This window comes from Hyperoodon ampullatus (assembly GCF_949752795.1).
Source record: "Hyperoodon ampullatus genome assembly, chromosome: 1".
Lineage (NCBI taxonomy): Eukaryota > Metazoa > Chordata > Mammalia > Artiodactyla > Ziphiidae > Hyperoodon > Hyperoodon ampullatus.
Window position 1 is genome coordinate 42152527 of NC_136914.1, and position 15315 is coordinate 42167841.

At 35.3% G+C, this 15315-nt stretch overlaps 1 protein-coding gene across 4 annotated transcripts in view; it reads right to left on the reverse strand.

Annotated features, from left to right (window-relative positions):
- Positions 1 to 204: 204 nt before the first annotated feature.
- The window catches only part of CNOT6L (CCR4-NOT transcription complex subunit 6 like), a gene marked incomplete at both ends in the record, with an annotated part of 71765 nt that continues 56654 nt past the window's right edge, over positions 205 to 15315 (reverse strand). For 3 of the 4 annotated variants that reach the window (XM_079704440.1, XM_079704442.1, XM_079704439.1), the window contains 4 exons: positions 205 to 417; positions 5167 to 5369; positions 7563 to 7790; positions 10369 to 10520. In XM_079704440.1, coding sequence (XP_079560566.1) covers positions 205 to 417; positions 5167 to 5369; positions 7563 to 7790; positions 10369 to 10520 — 796 coding nt within the window. Of the gene's footprint in view, positions 418 to 5166; positions 5370 to 7562; positions 7791 to 10368; positions 10521 to 11127; positions 11242 to 15315 lie in introns of all 4 variants that reach the window. The other variant, XM_079704441.1, reaches the window with a different exon arrangement.

Sequence of the window (15315 nt, forward strand, 5' to 3'; positions counted from 1 at the left end):
AGAGAGTGATAATACTTTGGTTCCAGCCCTAGTGCCAAATGATACCAATATGCACAAAATTGTACAAAATCTTATAGCAAACACATAATGAAAGGAACCTGAAGAAGCAGCTTAAGGATGGCCATACTTCACTCCTACATACTTTGATTTACAACTGTACAGGTCCATAGTAACAGATCCCCGTCTTTGCGGGGCAGTACTCCACTACCTCCGATTAGGCAAGTGAACACCATTGACAAGAGGCAGGAGTGGAGGGTGGAGTTCAAGTTGTGTTAACAGTGAGAAGTGGTCTGAAGGGATGTGAGGGTGTGGACACCCAGTGATGTTGTTCTCAACCAGCCATTGAGGATCTAAAGGCCCCAGGACACCAAGCACGTTCATATGAGTCTTGGAATAGAAAATGTAGTCAATCACGCCCTGAAAAGAGATCGGGAGTTGGGAAAAAAAGAAAAATATATGCTTAGATAAAAGAAAAACTTAAGATATATAAAAGAACAATTCATAATTTGTAAAAGCCAAATACCTGAGTAACCTGTATTTCTGGTACACCTGCTGTCTTCACAATGGGTCAAATAGAGCTCAAATCTTGAATGGGTATTACATGAAATAAAGGTGGCTGGACAGGGAAACACAGTACCCTAGTGGAATCATAAAGCCTTGCACATGTGCATAAGTGGTAAGCAAACTGAGAAGCTAGCACACCAAATCATGTCTAGGCATCTTTAGAACTGGCTTGCTTGGGTCAGTGAAATCTAATTTATCAGTATAAACAATATGGAAACTGCACTGACTCTGCTACAATAAACAGAAAATCAGAATATTTATACAAACATATACAAAGTTAATGAAAAGTTATGACAAGAATAATTCTCTTAATGATAACTAGTATGATATTCAGTTATTTGTACATCAATCAAACACATCTGAATGAAGCCACTGTAAAGCATGTTTTCAGATTTGCTAATCCTAGTTCAGCTTTCCCAAATTTTATACATATATACAAAATACTGCACACATTTAATCATTCTAATCTGTTCTTAAGTTTAGAATATTCATTTTCACAAATCCTGGTGTACTATAAATTCTGGATTCCTTGCTGCATAACAGTACCTCAGCAAAAAACATTCACTAAAGACCTATCTATGTATTCAGTTGTATCTCTCAGAGCTAGATGATTCGGTTTATCTGATCAGTAAGTTTCAAAACTAGTGTGCTTTTTTTTGCCCCAGGTTATGTATGCAAGAGTGTGAAGTCAGATTTTTTCCTTCCCACATCAAGAGAGCCTGAGCCCAAGTATGAAGAAAGAGTTCCACACCTGGAAATACCTATTCATAAATACTATACACAGTGAGTTCTAGCTAATATTTTTAAATGGTATCACAGTGAAATGGGCTACTTTATTAAAAGAAAAAAAAAAGAATTCAATGAAAAAAATTATACTGTGAAATTTCAGAAACAATTACCTTAGTTTGCTGATTCTGACATGACCAAGACCAAAACAACAAAACAGTTCTTTTGAGGGAGAGGGCCTTATTCAACATTAGGTACTTTAACCTTACTTTACCACAGATTAAGGAACCTACGTGAATCCAGGGGAGTACTTTCTGCCATTAATGCTCCAAGTCCAAATAGTCAAGAAATATTAGCGCAATGTATTTTTATCCCTTCATTTTGGCTAATGCCTAGTTTTGCAGTGACATTTTAGGAAAAGGGTTGACAAGAGTTTCAGTGGTTTTACTTTCTTTTATGAGACCACCCTTTGCTTCAGCAAACACATTTAAAACATTTGTGTTTTAAACAAAACACAAACAAAACATTTTCAATTAGTTATGTTGAATAAAACCTCTTATATCTTATCACTTTATTATAAAGTATCATTATGCACATTAGCTACTAGAGTTAGAGAATCCTTTGCAAACATAGGCCCCAATAAAGATGTTAAACATTCCAGAAAGTAAGAACTGGAGATATCACTTGTAACTGTTTTCTTGGTTTGAAACATCCAGAGTAAAAGCTCTTATCAAAATCCTTAGCAAGTTCATGTCTGAACTCACCCAAGTATTTATACATATGTAGGTACACTTGTACACTGTATCATATTCACAAAGAAGGTTATAGACTAACGATTCTTAACCTTTTCTGATTCAAACTGTTTCTTTTTTAAAAGACCATAAAAAGGTGGGAAAAGTCTTTATATTAGTAAAGTCTATAGGTAAGTCTATAGAAGTGTATATGAGAAAAAAGTAAAAACAATGAAAATAGTTTATGAGGTAACATTATGCTAAGCTTTGTCTTGTAAACGAATGTGAGAAAATTATACACTAAATTTCACAATGTGTAACAGAAAGATTTACTACTTGGCATAATAGGAAAACTGTCCTTCCTCTTTTCATTAAATGGTTCAGACACACCCTTAGATTGGCACGGGGCAGGAGGGGGGGCAGGTGATGGTGAAAGCAGCGGCAAGTTTGAATTAGGCTGTTTATTCAACTTATCTGATGTTATGAACTGAATGTTTGTGTTCCCTCCAAATTTCTATGTTGAAATCCTAACCCCTAACCTGATGGTATAAGGGGGTGGGGCTTTTGGCAGGTGATTAGGTCATAAAGATGGAACCCTCATGAATGGGATTAGTGCTCTACAAAAAGAGACCCCAGAGAGCTCTCGCTCCGCCATGTGAGGATGCAATGAGAAAACAGCTGTCTGCAACCCAGAAGAGGACCCTCATTAGAACCTGACCATGCTGGCACTTGATCTTACATTTCAAGCCTCCAGAACTGTGAGAAATAAATTTCTGTTGTTTTATAAGCCACACAGTTTATGGCATTCTGCTATGGCAACCTAAACTCACTAAGATACCTTGCCTACAAGTAATTCTCCTAACTGCTTACCCTTCAAGTCATTCCAAATCAGTTCTAGATTAAATGACTCTGAGTTCTAAATACCACGTTTCTACATTTCTAATTTATTCGAGAACCAAGAAAGTAAAAAATGCTAAGCCAAGTAAACAAAATTTAACAGTACTCCATTGATGCAATGGCAGAATACTATACTTTGATCTGTATTTAATGCTAATCACATGACATTTTTACATTTGATGTTACCTATCCTTTTTTACCAACTGCCTTCAATATTGGCACAGCACTAATTCCATAAAATGCTTTGTATGAAATTGAAAAGTTTATTATCTGCTACTTGGACCAAAAGCTTAATTCTCTCTAGTCAGGTATGCCCTTAGTTTGTTCTCTGATCATCCTTCTTTTCCATCCTATCCCACCCTCCCATCCATCTACCCAGCCAGCCAACGTATTTATCCTCCCCATTCATGCCTCTCTCGCACGGATTTATAGTTCTGCCCTTTCTCATCCTATCCTACATATGCAAACATCAAACACTCTCTGAGCCATGCGCTTTTGGTTCTTTAACTGTACTTTAGACAATATAAATGGTTCAATAAGATTCTTTTATTCACTTATTAATACATGTAAGTTCTTTTGAAGAAACATCAACAAAAGATTTGAAAACAACTCAGATGATCGAGGAAGATCGCTTAGATTAATATTCTAAACGTTATTTCCCTAATATTTACTTTGTGGATAAGGTAAAAGTAACCTTTATAAAAGCCTAGTTAAGGTAGAAATGATTTGGTCTTTTTACCTATACACAAACCAAAAGAACAATAAGAGTTGTAGAATTACTGAACACTTATTTTAAGGAACTTTATTTTAGGTTTTCTGGGTTGTGCTATGCTGGCAGAGCTGTATTATATACCACTGTATAGGATTTAACCTACAGTAATCTGTGTATCATTAAGTCCCGAGGTTTTCCTTTAAGCTTACACAAGAAGCCGTGGTGTGATAGAGTCAGCTAGTACTTGCTTTCTTAGCACTTCATCCCAACTCTGTGTTCAATGGTATGACGTTGGGAGCTTGAAATCTACTACAGTGGGAGTACATGTACCACAGAAATCAGCAAACACTACAAATTTGGGCTTCTTTTTTTTCTCAGAAAGCTGATTATTAAATATTTACCAGCACATTACTGCATGAGTGATCTGAACAAAATCAATCATCTCTGAATAGTATTTTCTACTCTAACAGCAAAAATACTAAAATTAGATTCAACTTCTAAACAATTCTTTTCCACGTCTTGATTACAAAAACTGACCAATAACATAAGCACACAAATTTCCTTTCTTCTTCCTACTATCTCTTTCTTGGAAAGGGGCTAACAAGCACTGAATATGGAAAAAGGTTATCAGAGATGTGTAAGAGCCCAATTCATAAATTTCCTTTGGTATTTTATTAAATTCCCCATCTAGGATTCTTAACTCCTAACCACTTTCTAACATCTGCATTTTTTCAGGATAGTATAAGACTTTAGGATAGATGCCTGAAATGCCAGAAAGTCAAACAAAGGTACAATAGAAGAGCTACAGGCAGAGTGATTAGAAAACTGGCAAAGGGAAAGGGACTGACTACAGAAAATCACTACCAATCAATGTTTCAAAAGAACAACTCGTTTTGTACAACTGGCCCTCTAATTTTTTTTTGTCTTATTTTGCAAAAAAAAATATCTTTCTTGTCCTTTTACTAAGCTGGAATGATCTACTGCCTGGGCATTGATTAGTATGACAACATGGATATAAAATGGACCCTAAGCACAACTTTCTCTAACCCATCTCACAAAGAAACCTGGAAAATTTTAAGATAAATAAGATATCAATGGAAAGTACTAAGAAAAGTTTGAGGGAATACTCTACAAATTCATTCAAGATGAATGTAGCTATATCAGGTTGCTTATTATTTGGATCCTTATTGAAAGTTAGGGATGGTATGGACAAGTGAAGATTAACTATATTAATAAATATAAAGTGCTTTTGAACAGTGCCTGGCACACACATAGTAAAGTATTTTGGAATTTTTTGCTATTATCATGGTTATTTGAAATCTGAACAAATAAGGGTTTAAAGAGAATTCTCAAGTCAACAATAACCACCACAAAACCTAAGAAACATTCTTACATTACGTGCACACTTAGCCAAGACATTTTGAGAATGTAAAAAATCCTGAAGATTATACTATTAAGCATAAATAACACGTATCTTTCTTGTCACATGTTTGTATTTGCCATAATTTCTATGCCAACCCAGAGGCTGTCACTCACTTTGAAATCAAAGGTGTAATTGGTGTAAGGCATCAAGTTATTTTCATAGGCGCTCTTCAGTTGGAAGCCATGTGTGATTCTCCCTTCTGAGCTTCCATTCTTTCCATTGCAGCTGAAGTTCATAAGACACTCATTGTACCTTAGTTCCTTGAAGTCTTTATGGTTGTCAGCTACTCCTCCATTGCTTAAATATTCCACAACACCTAGTAGAATAAAGAAGGAAGAAACACTACCATTTAGCATTTAGACCTTATAGAAGACTTCATGGCCAAAATCTGTTGCCAGGTGCATGCACCAAGTTCAGAGTGGTTTTATTACACTGAATATTTACTTTTACATATGAAACTGCCTTTTTGTTGTTGATGCTAAAAAAATCAAATATCAGCAGTTTCATACGGTTCCATCAAACTGAGGTGTATTTGCCTACTCCAGAGCAAAATATCCTGATCACCCAGAAATATCTTCAGTTTCTTAATGGTTCTTCAAGCTGAAGACGATTCCCAGGGTCTAGGATGGCATTCACTAGGAGGATCTTGACCCTAAATATTTTTAGAATGTTATTGCAAAGCACTATCTCTTTAGCATTTCACCATTCTATGCAGTCAATCAACAACTTCTGGAATATGTAAAATATAGCATACATAATAAAAAAATTTTTAAATCATTGACAATAAAAATAGATTTTGCATCTTCAACACTGCAATGTCTAGCTTTAGCTAGGCAACATCATTCTTTGTTTTGAGCTACAGTGACACTAAACAGTACATTATATGCTGTAGGTATACCACTTGGTCAAAAATATTAGATGTGTCTAAAAAGCTGAAGAGAGTAGAGGCATTCAGAAAAAGCTCACCACTTCCACTGAATAAGTAAACATGAAAAAATTACCACAACCCTTCTTATGACGATGACGATCACTAAAGTCTGTCAGTCATCTCTTTCTATTTGTGATCAGGAATGACAGCAACATATATAATGAATAAATGATGAGCACAACATCAGTATTGTGAATAGCTGAAAAGAAGCTATCATTTATCTAGCAGTTACTACATGCCAGGCACTGTTGTAAGCGCCTTACACACTTAAACCTTACAAACAACTCTATGAAGTGGATAAAATGATTATCCCTTTATTTAAAAATGAGGAACTTAGCCATAGATTGCACAGCTCCTAAGTGGCAGAACCAGGATCCAGCCCTGACAGTCTGGCTTGAGTCAACTCAGCATGCTGTGATGCCAAATGATAGCTCATTGGCTTAACCAAATCAAATGAGATGGAGGAAACCTGTGCTTGAGAGCAATTTACTCAAAAAAAGAAAAGGATTAAAAAAAGAGGACATGCTTAAGGTGTCAATGGGCCTAGGGGCTGAATACAAACATTTCTGAAAGGATGATTTTGGCATTTATTTGCTAAGGAGAAAAAGCAAAGGTGTTTTCTAGATTTGAGACTTTTATTAATAGTACAATTGTTGGCATTTGGGTTATGTCATATTTATTCTTGAGTGGTTATTTTAAACATTTAAAGTAGCTTATTGAAAATATACAAAATTTGGAATATGCCTCAGTAATAGCAAAACTGTGATACTATGTTTTAAATTTGAGTTTTAATATCTAAGTGCAGAACTGATTTTTTACAAAGATCTAAAATAATTTAAGTTAGGACATAAAGTAGTTAAGTGGAGCTCAAGGAGAAATGTGAAATCCTAAGATAATTTTGATTACTCTTCTGCACCTAATATCAGAATTCAAGCATCATTCAATGAATTCACTTAAAGGTTGCCAACATTATTAAACTAGATAGCTACCTGTGCTGAATATTTTCTGGTTGCTTCTTCAGGTCACCCTTCTCCACTGCATTCTGTGCGGCAGGAGGCTGACCTTTACTTGCATCAACTGCAAACCCCTCCCCGCTCTAGCTTCTAGTTGGATTTGGTCAATGGACAGCAGTGGCGAGAGATCAGAGGACAGTAGCAGAGTGAGGCAGGGATATATATTCCCCTGTCTTGTCAGTCTGCAAGGGATTGATCGCATCCCAATTCAAATCCATCGCTCCTATTACATGGCCCTCTCTTCGTAACTATTTTTTCCAAGTTCTGATAACAGCTCCCACCACTTTTCCCCCTTAGGTGTACAGGTGGTGAAGGGTCCCTAACTCCCCTAGTGGCAGGGTACTGCATCACTCATTGTTTTGTTTCCCTAACCCTGCACACATCTTTGGAAATAGCTTAAACTAAATAAATTCTCCTCAATTACTCCATGTCCCATTCCTGGGATTCTTACTGATACACTCTCTAATTTAGAAGAAAAAGTCTCTACTCAAAAGTTAAGAGCTAATTGACCTTTCAACTAGAAGTAAAAACAAAACTGAAAGCGAAGAGGAAATGATGTTATAAATACCTGAATCTGGCAATGAGTTAAGATCTGCACATAGCACCAGCGGGATGGAATTAGGATCTGCAGTTGGGCTGCCAGGCCTACTTGAGGCTTTCTCCAGAATGTTTTTAACCTCTGAGACAAACATCATGGTCTGAATGAGTTTCACATCAGAATACTCTGGGTCCCAATGCATGTGGGCATTTGCCACTATAAGCAGCTGTTTGTCTGCAGCATGAATAGGCTTCATACCTAAATTTAAGCATTAGGGAAACAAAGGTTAAGATTATACTTTATGTATCAAAAAAGCAGTATCCTAAGGTTTTCTCCCCCAAACCCATAACCACTTCTTTATTCTTTTCCATTCATTTATATTTTCCCCTTTATCTCATAAAGTAGTTCTTAGAAGCTAAAGTACTGAGATTCTGGTAATCCCAACGTGGGGGTCGACAAACTGCAGCCCATGGGCTAAGTCTGGCCGACCACTTGTTTTTGTACAACCTGCATGAGCTAAGGCTGGTTTTACATTTTTAAAGATTCTACCAAACATTTTTTAGAAGACTGTGATAGAGGTCATATGTGGCCCTCATAGCCTAAACTATTAACAACCTGGCCCTTTACAGAAAAAGTTTGCCAACTCCTGCTCTCTACCCAAGTTAGGAACCATACTGTGATGTAACCAACATTTAGTTATAGTTCCTTGATTTGCTGAGCTTAGTGTAAACAAGCAGTTTAAATATCTCTGTCATTTAAATATCACAATAACCTAGTGAGGTAGGTTTTCAGTTATTTGAATCACCTAAACCTTAATTTAAGTTCTTCCTACTGCCCAGTACTTATTCACCTTGCATTTCCTAAGCACATCAGTGACAGGGTCAGCAGTAAAAGGCAGTAACATTATATTAACCTATACAAAATAAAGGCAGTGAATTTGCTATGAATCTGCTACCAAAACAAATTCATACCACACACCCAAAAGAAGTATTTTAAAAATTGAGAATTAGGGAGTAGTGTGCTCTCAAAGTCTGGACATGGGTTTCAGACGTGGCTTTATTACTAATTACTAACCTTTATTTCTAATCACTTAGCCATTCTGGTGTTCAGTTGAATACCTCATGAGGTATTCAACCATAAAATCTCTAAGGTTATTTTTTCCCCTAAAATACTGTCTTATAATTCTGTCAAAATAAATATTAACATGGTGGATGAGGATAACACATTAAAAAACTTGCCCTTTCAAAGAGGCCATAAGCACCTCTGAAAGGGCAAACTGTGAAAATTCAACTCAGTTAACATGTACTGACAGAGGAAAAAAAGTGTCCATAAAGTTTTTAAGGCTCAAAACTCAATATGCATGGTACAATGCCATTTAAATAAAACTATACATATATATGTTAGTAATGTGTAAAGAATGAATAAGAGTTACTCCGAGAGGGTATGAATAAGACGAAGAGACTCTCACGTTTTACTCTATATACTTTTGTACTGTTGGAATATTAGATACATACAAAATTAATTTTTCTATAGAATTTCTATAAGTATCTCTTAACATTTTCTATTAAAAATAAAAACTCTGCAGAAAGACCTGATTTTCGTAGTCTACTATTTTGGTAAAGTTTCTGTCTTACCAAGCTATAATTATCTTTAATGCTGAGTAAACAAATAACTGAAGTATCTTTCATATGTGACAGAAATGGTCATTTTTAAAGCAATCCGATCATTCTCTAAGCTCTCTTCTTTCCCTAGGAGTTTTACAGTGTCACTTTTGGCTGTAGATTGAATGTTCACTATACTAAATATTAAAAACTTGCCCCTTCAGAAAGGCCATAAGCACCTTCTATAATATTAAATTACTCTTCCAGGAGTATAAGAGAGAGGTATTTCAGAATGTGAAAGTTTTAACTATATAATTTGTAATTACTCTTCTGCAAATTGAAAGGAGAGTAAAACTCTAAAAGAAATTCAATGTTCGCATTACCAGAAAAAAAGGTACCAAACTTCTGAGAAGAATGAGACTGGAAAGGACATAAAAGTCAGTAAAAATGGAGAGGCTAAAAATGAAGAAGGAATTTAAAATCTCATATCAAAGACTGATTGTCTTTGATGATGGATAAACTGTAGAACAGTGAGAAAAGGAGGGCTGACAGATATGCATGGTCTGAATAATTCAATCAGTACTTAAGGCAAAAATCTTTTCCTCTACAGGTAGTAAGTAAAGAAAAAAAATTTTAAATAAAAGCCCTGATATGGTCTTGACACCTTCTCCTTGCTCTTACCGAAAATATAGTTAAGTAAACAATGAAATGCTGAAAGGCAGGCAGTAGAGAGGGGATAAAAAGGTCTGGATATGCAACGTACATAATGAGTTTCTTACTTTGAAGGAAGCTATAAATATCTAAAGTGGAAAACAAAAGTACCAGGTAGATAAAAGATGCCGCTCTTACCCTGACAATGACTGAGATATAACAAAGAAATTAGAGAAAATATGCCAAGTACTTAACCTTAAAGACAAAAGATTTCTCAGTCAAGAAGCTAAAAATATGGCTAAAAGGAGAACCAAATCATCATAATTTCCAAATTCAGCTTTAAACTATTCTTATTTCAAATAACCTTTTGGAATTAATGGCACAGTAAAGACTTTTCTTTTTACAGATTACCTGGCAAGTAATATTCCAAGATATAGATGATGCTTTACAGAATTAGTGCTATTTTCCAGCCTGTCTCCCTTAACTTTCCTCAAAAGAAAATAACTATGCAATAAATATCAGCAAGACTCGCTGCACTTGAGATGGTGTTTATTTTTTGTAAGAATATTTTAAACTGCACTCACCTGCTCCAAATAGTTCTTTGTGGACCTCTAATACCACAGCGACACCAATATTATCTTTTGTCATCACTCTGTTTAGCATAGCTTCGGATCCATCTGAATTAGCCATTGCCACTTGGTTAAATTCCACTGTATGCTTCTGCACCAATGTAAATCTAAAAGGTACAATGCATTAGTATTACGATATTAGATACTTGGACTATCATGCTAAAAGCCATTAAATGAAGGGAGCACAAGATATAGATGCTACTCATTGTCTCCCTAGTGACTTTCTAGCTGCAAGGGGGCTTGTGATATAGTTCTGGCCAACGAGAGGAAAAAGGTCTGATTACTGTAGAAACTTTCTTGGAAGTGCCACCTAGCAAAGATGGTGTGTGTGCATGTATGTGTATGTGTGTATTCCTTTAGCCTTTTATATCTCTGCCCCTGTGGTGAGAAACAGGAGGGTAAAAGACAGCCCACTCTGAATGGAGAAGCAGCTGAACCAGTTCTGGACTGCCATTTTTGGACTTCTTGTGTGAGAAAATTACTCTCCTCCTACTTCTTTAAGCTACTGCTGGGATTTTCTGGTATTCAAAGGTGAACACAACCTTAACTAAGTCAGCAGATTAATAAGAACAGCAAGAGGGAGGGGATATGGGGATATATGTATACGTATAGCTGATTCACTTTGTTATACAGCAGAAACTAACACAACAATGTAAAGCAATTATACTCCAATAAAGATGTTAAAAAAATAAGAACAGAATAAAATCTACCTACCCTGTTTGCAGTTTTATTCTCACCACATCAAGAAATCTGTCAAGAAAATGCAGGGACACACCCTTATCTCGGCTAAGTCGAAGCCGATTTTTCCATCTGGCTTTTACTAGAAAGCTGGAATTAGGTGAATGTAAGTGAACAGAAAGAAAGATTCTATAAGATGAGGAATGGCTCTCGCTGTGATTACAGCTTCTGCATCTGCACTAATATTTCCTTTCCTTAGTGCCAAAGTAGGTATTGTAGCATTGTAGGATTTAATAGAATTGAGTCTAGCACTGTCATTTAATAGCAGTATGACTTTGGTCAAGCCATTAAACCTCTGTCAGCCTAGTTTTATTAAGTTTGTGAAGTATTTATAAACAACCAAAACCTACTAAATATATTGTCTACCTTTCACTAGGTTTTAAGTGGAGAAAAGACATCTTTGCTCTTATAAAATGTCCCCACCCCATCTTCCTCCTAGCTTTGAAAGAGAAGCCTGCACACATTCCTTCAAAAATACTGACTAACATCTTACTGTGTTACAGGGCACTGCTAGATGAAATAATACTCCTTTCCTTGCTCCAATTCTGAATGTCTCAGATGCGCTGAGAAGAATAAAAGGTCAGGTCATGTGCCTACTCCTAAGCCAGAGTGATTAAAGGGAGTGTAGTTTCCATCCTCTACCTTAAAGAGGGGATATTTAAACTGAAACATGAAGGATGAGGAACTACCAAGGTGAAGAATGGAATCAAGAGCATTCCAGATAGAGGAAGAAGAGGGAGGTCCTGGGTCAGCAAACAACTTTGTATGTTTATAGGTTAGAAAGGAATGGAAGGGTAGAAATGGTGTTGGAGATTAAGAGGAAGAAGACTGACTGAATAGGTTCTAAGCAAGGATATGTTATTATTTGATTTATATTTTTTAATATCACTGCAGCTGCATTGTAGAGAATGAATTACAGGAGCCAAAGTTCAGGAATTATGAGAACAATTAGAAAGTTTCTGAGGTTGTTTGGATGACAGATGATGGTGGCTTAGGCTAAGGCAAGAGAAATAAAGAGAAGTAGGCAGATTCAAAATAAGTTCTACAGATATAATTGATCATCCTCCATATCAGACTTTAAAAAATGTCTTTAAGCAGTGGAATACCTTTTTCAAACAATTTCTGGTAAGATTCTTATATATAAAACAGATAAAGGCAGTATTATGTTTAAATAAATCAATCATGAATGATGAATCTGTTTTGATGATTATAAAAGTTTGAAATCAGAGGGTATAGATAATAATTATAGTCATATCAGTCTCATTACCCAGTTTATTTCTCTATTCTGTTTTGGTTACACAGTATTAATAATAAAAATCCTGATTCACACAGACACACAGATACAAGTGGTAAATAACTGACTTTGAACTCAGAAAAAGCAAGCAGGCAAAAACTCAATTCAGAGGTCTACAACAAGTCAACTAAACAGCATATCAGGAACATGTTATCAATTTCCAAAGTGTTAAAATTTGATATTTGAAACATCTGAGTGAACATGTTATTTTTAAATTACAGTTTAATTATTTGTATTTAATTTTTGAAATATCTTGTAAATATTAACTCTTAAGGCTTATATATAGGAACCTAGGGTTCTGTAGGAAAGTTTGAAAATCCTATTTAATAGTTTTATTTTTAATATTGGAATATTTTTCTTCTACCAAAGTCAGGCTACTATTTGGTAGGGGTTCTAATAATTAGATATTCTCCCCCCACATATCTAATATCTAATTATTAGAACTAATATATCTAATTATTAGAATTGTCTAATTATTAGAGAATATCTAATTATTAGAACTGTCTTCCCTAACTAAAATTTGTTTCCCTGTATCTTTCTTCCATCAAAACTAGATCTACATCATTTCTTTACATGAATATAGAATTTCTTTTCCATTTGAACACTACTTTAAATATCATCCCCAAGTCTTCTCCAGAAAAGAAATCATCAATTCTTTATATGATATATGGTGTAAAACAGCTGTTCACTTGAAAAACTCAAGTTCACCCAAAGGTGCAGTACCTAGAACTGGGCAAAAATGAACTACTGCCTTCCTCATTTTGGACTGTATTTTTGTTAATAAAGACTGAAATTGCACTTGGGGACAGCCATGTTATTTATAAGCCAAATAAGTACTAATATATATCTAAAACTTTCTGGTTCTTTTAGCTCTTAAACCAGGTCTCTTCAGTTCTGCATTTATAGATGCTTAAAAACAAACAAGTGAAAAAAATGATTTTATTAAGTTACATATGTTTATTATAGAGATTTGGGAATGAGTTAAAAATATAAAGAAAATTTCAAGTCACTTGCAATCTAACACCCCCATCAACAAGTCAATATATTTCCCCAGACTTTTCTCCATGCACGTGCACAGAAACATTTTTTATACAATTAGAATAATACTCTAGGTCTACATTAATGAACATTCTACCATGGATGTTTCCCTATAAAATACTATATGTTTCAAAGATCAATTTTTATGATTGCATTATAGTCCACTATACAGATTCACCATAATTGAACTATTCTGTGTTGGACATTTACTTCTGATATGAGCTATTATAACTAGTGCTGTTAGTTATAGTAATTAACATTTAGTTTAATAATGAACTTTTTTGCATATAAATATTCTTCTGTGCTCTCAAATAATTTTACCTCTTCCTCTTTCTTTTCCTTTAATAATCTAAGAGTAGCAGACTTTATTTCTGTTGAGTATCATTTCATGAGCTTCTGCCCATTAGTTCACCCATTCAGATATTAAGGGTACTTGGAAACTACATTCTGTTTTTCCAAAAGATTAAATATCCCTGCCAACTTTTCAGTTTTTATAAATCTTATATGTATACATATGTCTTCTCTTAAATAATCAAAATTCTCAATAGGACAGTACAAATAATAAAAAAAAATAAGGGGTCCGTTATTGAGGATCTACTTTGTATCAAGACCTATGATAGGTACTTCATACATATTAGTCCTAAAATTTGTTAAAACTTTGCAAAGGGGTGGACATGAAGAGATGCTGCCCAGATCCCTCATCAATCCTTCAGGAATTGCTCCAATTGCAGAGAGCTGCCTCACCAAGGTCAAGTACTTCTGGGAGTGGCACGTATCCAATTACGGATCAAAAACAAAAGATAAAGGTCTGGGGATTTTGGTCCCTCCTGGGTTAACTCTCACAGGCCATTTCAGCTCTGAAGCTACAGGGTGGGGTCAGCTGAGGCTGTCCGGGTCTGCAACACAGCTCTACTCTCTATGCTCATTTCTGCTTTTCCCCCTTCCTTTCCACAGTTGTTGATCCTTAATAAATTCCTAAACACCAAAGTAACTTGGAGTCTTCTTTCTGGAGAACTCAAATTGCAACAGACAGTATTACTATTACCATTACAAAGATGAGGAAAACCGAGGCTCGCCAATTTTTTGAAAAATGAGGTGGGTTTATTTCTCCCCAATATATTAGGACTTTTCCTATACACCAATATTCATGCCATCTATTGGGTTGGCCACAAAGTCCGTTTGAGTTTTTCTGTAACATCTTATGGAAAAAACCCGAACGAACTTTGTGGCCAACCCAATACTCCTCTAATCATACTTTGGCAAGATATTTTAATACTATGGGGACATGGGGTATAATTATATTGATATGGAAACCTAACTAGTTAAGGCACTTTAGTGATTCTCTTGGCTTACCAATCTCTTCTTGGTTTGCCAATCTCCTCCTTACCTGGTCTTAGTCTTTCCACTTTGAAAATAATTCTCCTCAACAGAGACCATGAAAGCAAAATAGAAGTTGCATACCTCTGGTTTTTTCTTGATTGCCAATTAGTGATGGCACAATCCACGTAGGTATACCCCTTTAGAGTGCATATGTTGTTTAAAATACCCTCCTCGTTGCCTTAACACTTTCACCCAATTTTCCCTTTTTCTTAATTTTCATGGCAAAGAACATAGGTTCATAAACTCTTTTTTTAATACATACTTGGTTATTGACTTTTTTAATCAAAAAAAAAAAACCCAAAACAAAAAACACTCCTTTAAAACGAATCCTGAACAATTACCCGGTTCATTAGATGCCTCCAACTACCCCTCCAACTTTCTCCCTCCAACTTTCTTCCTCATTGTTAGTATAATTTATAATTGTATTGTCCTAGTTTTGACTTTTGAAACTT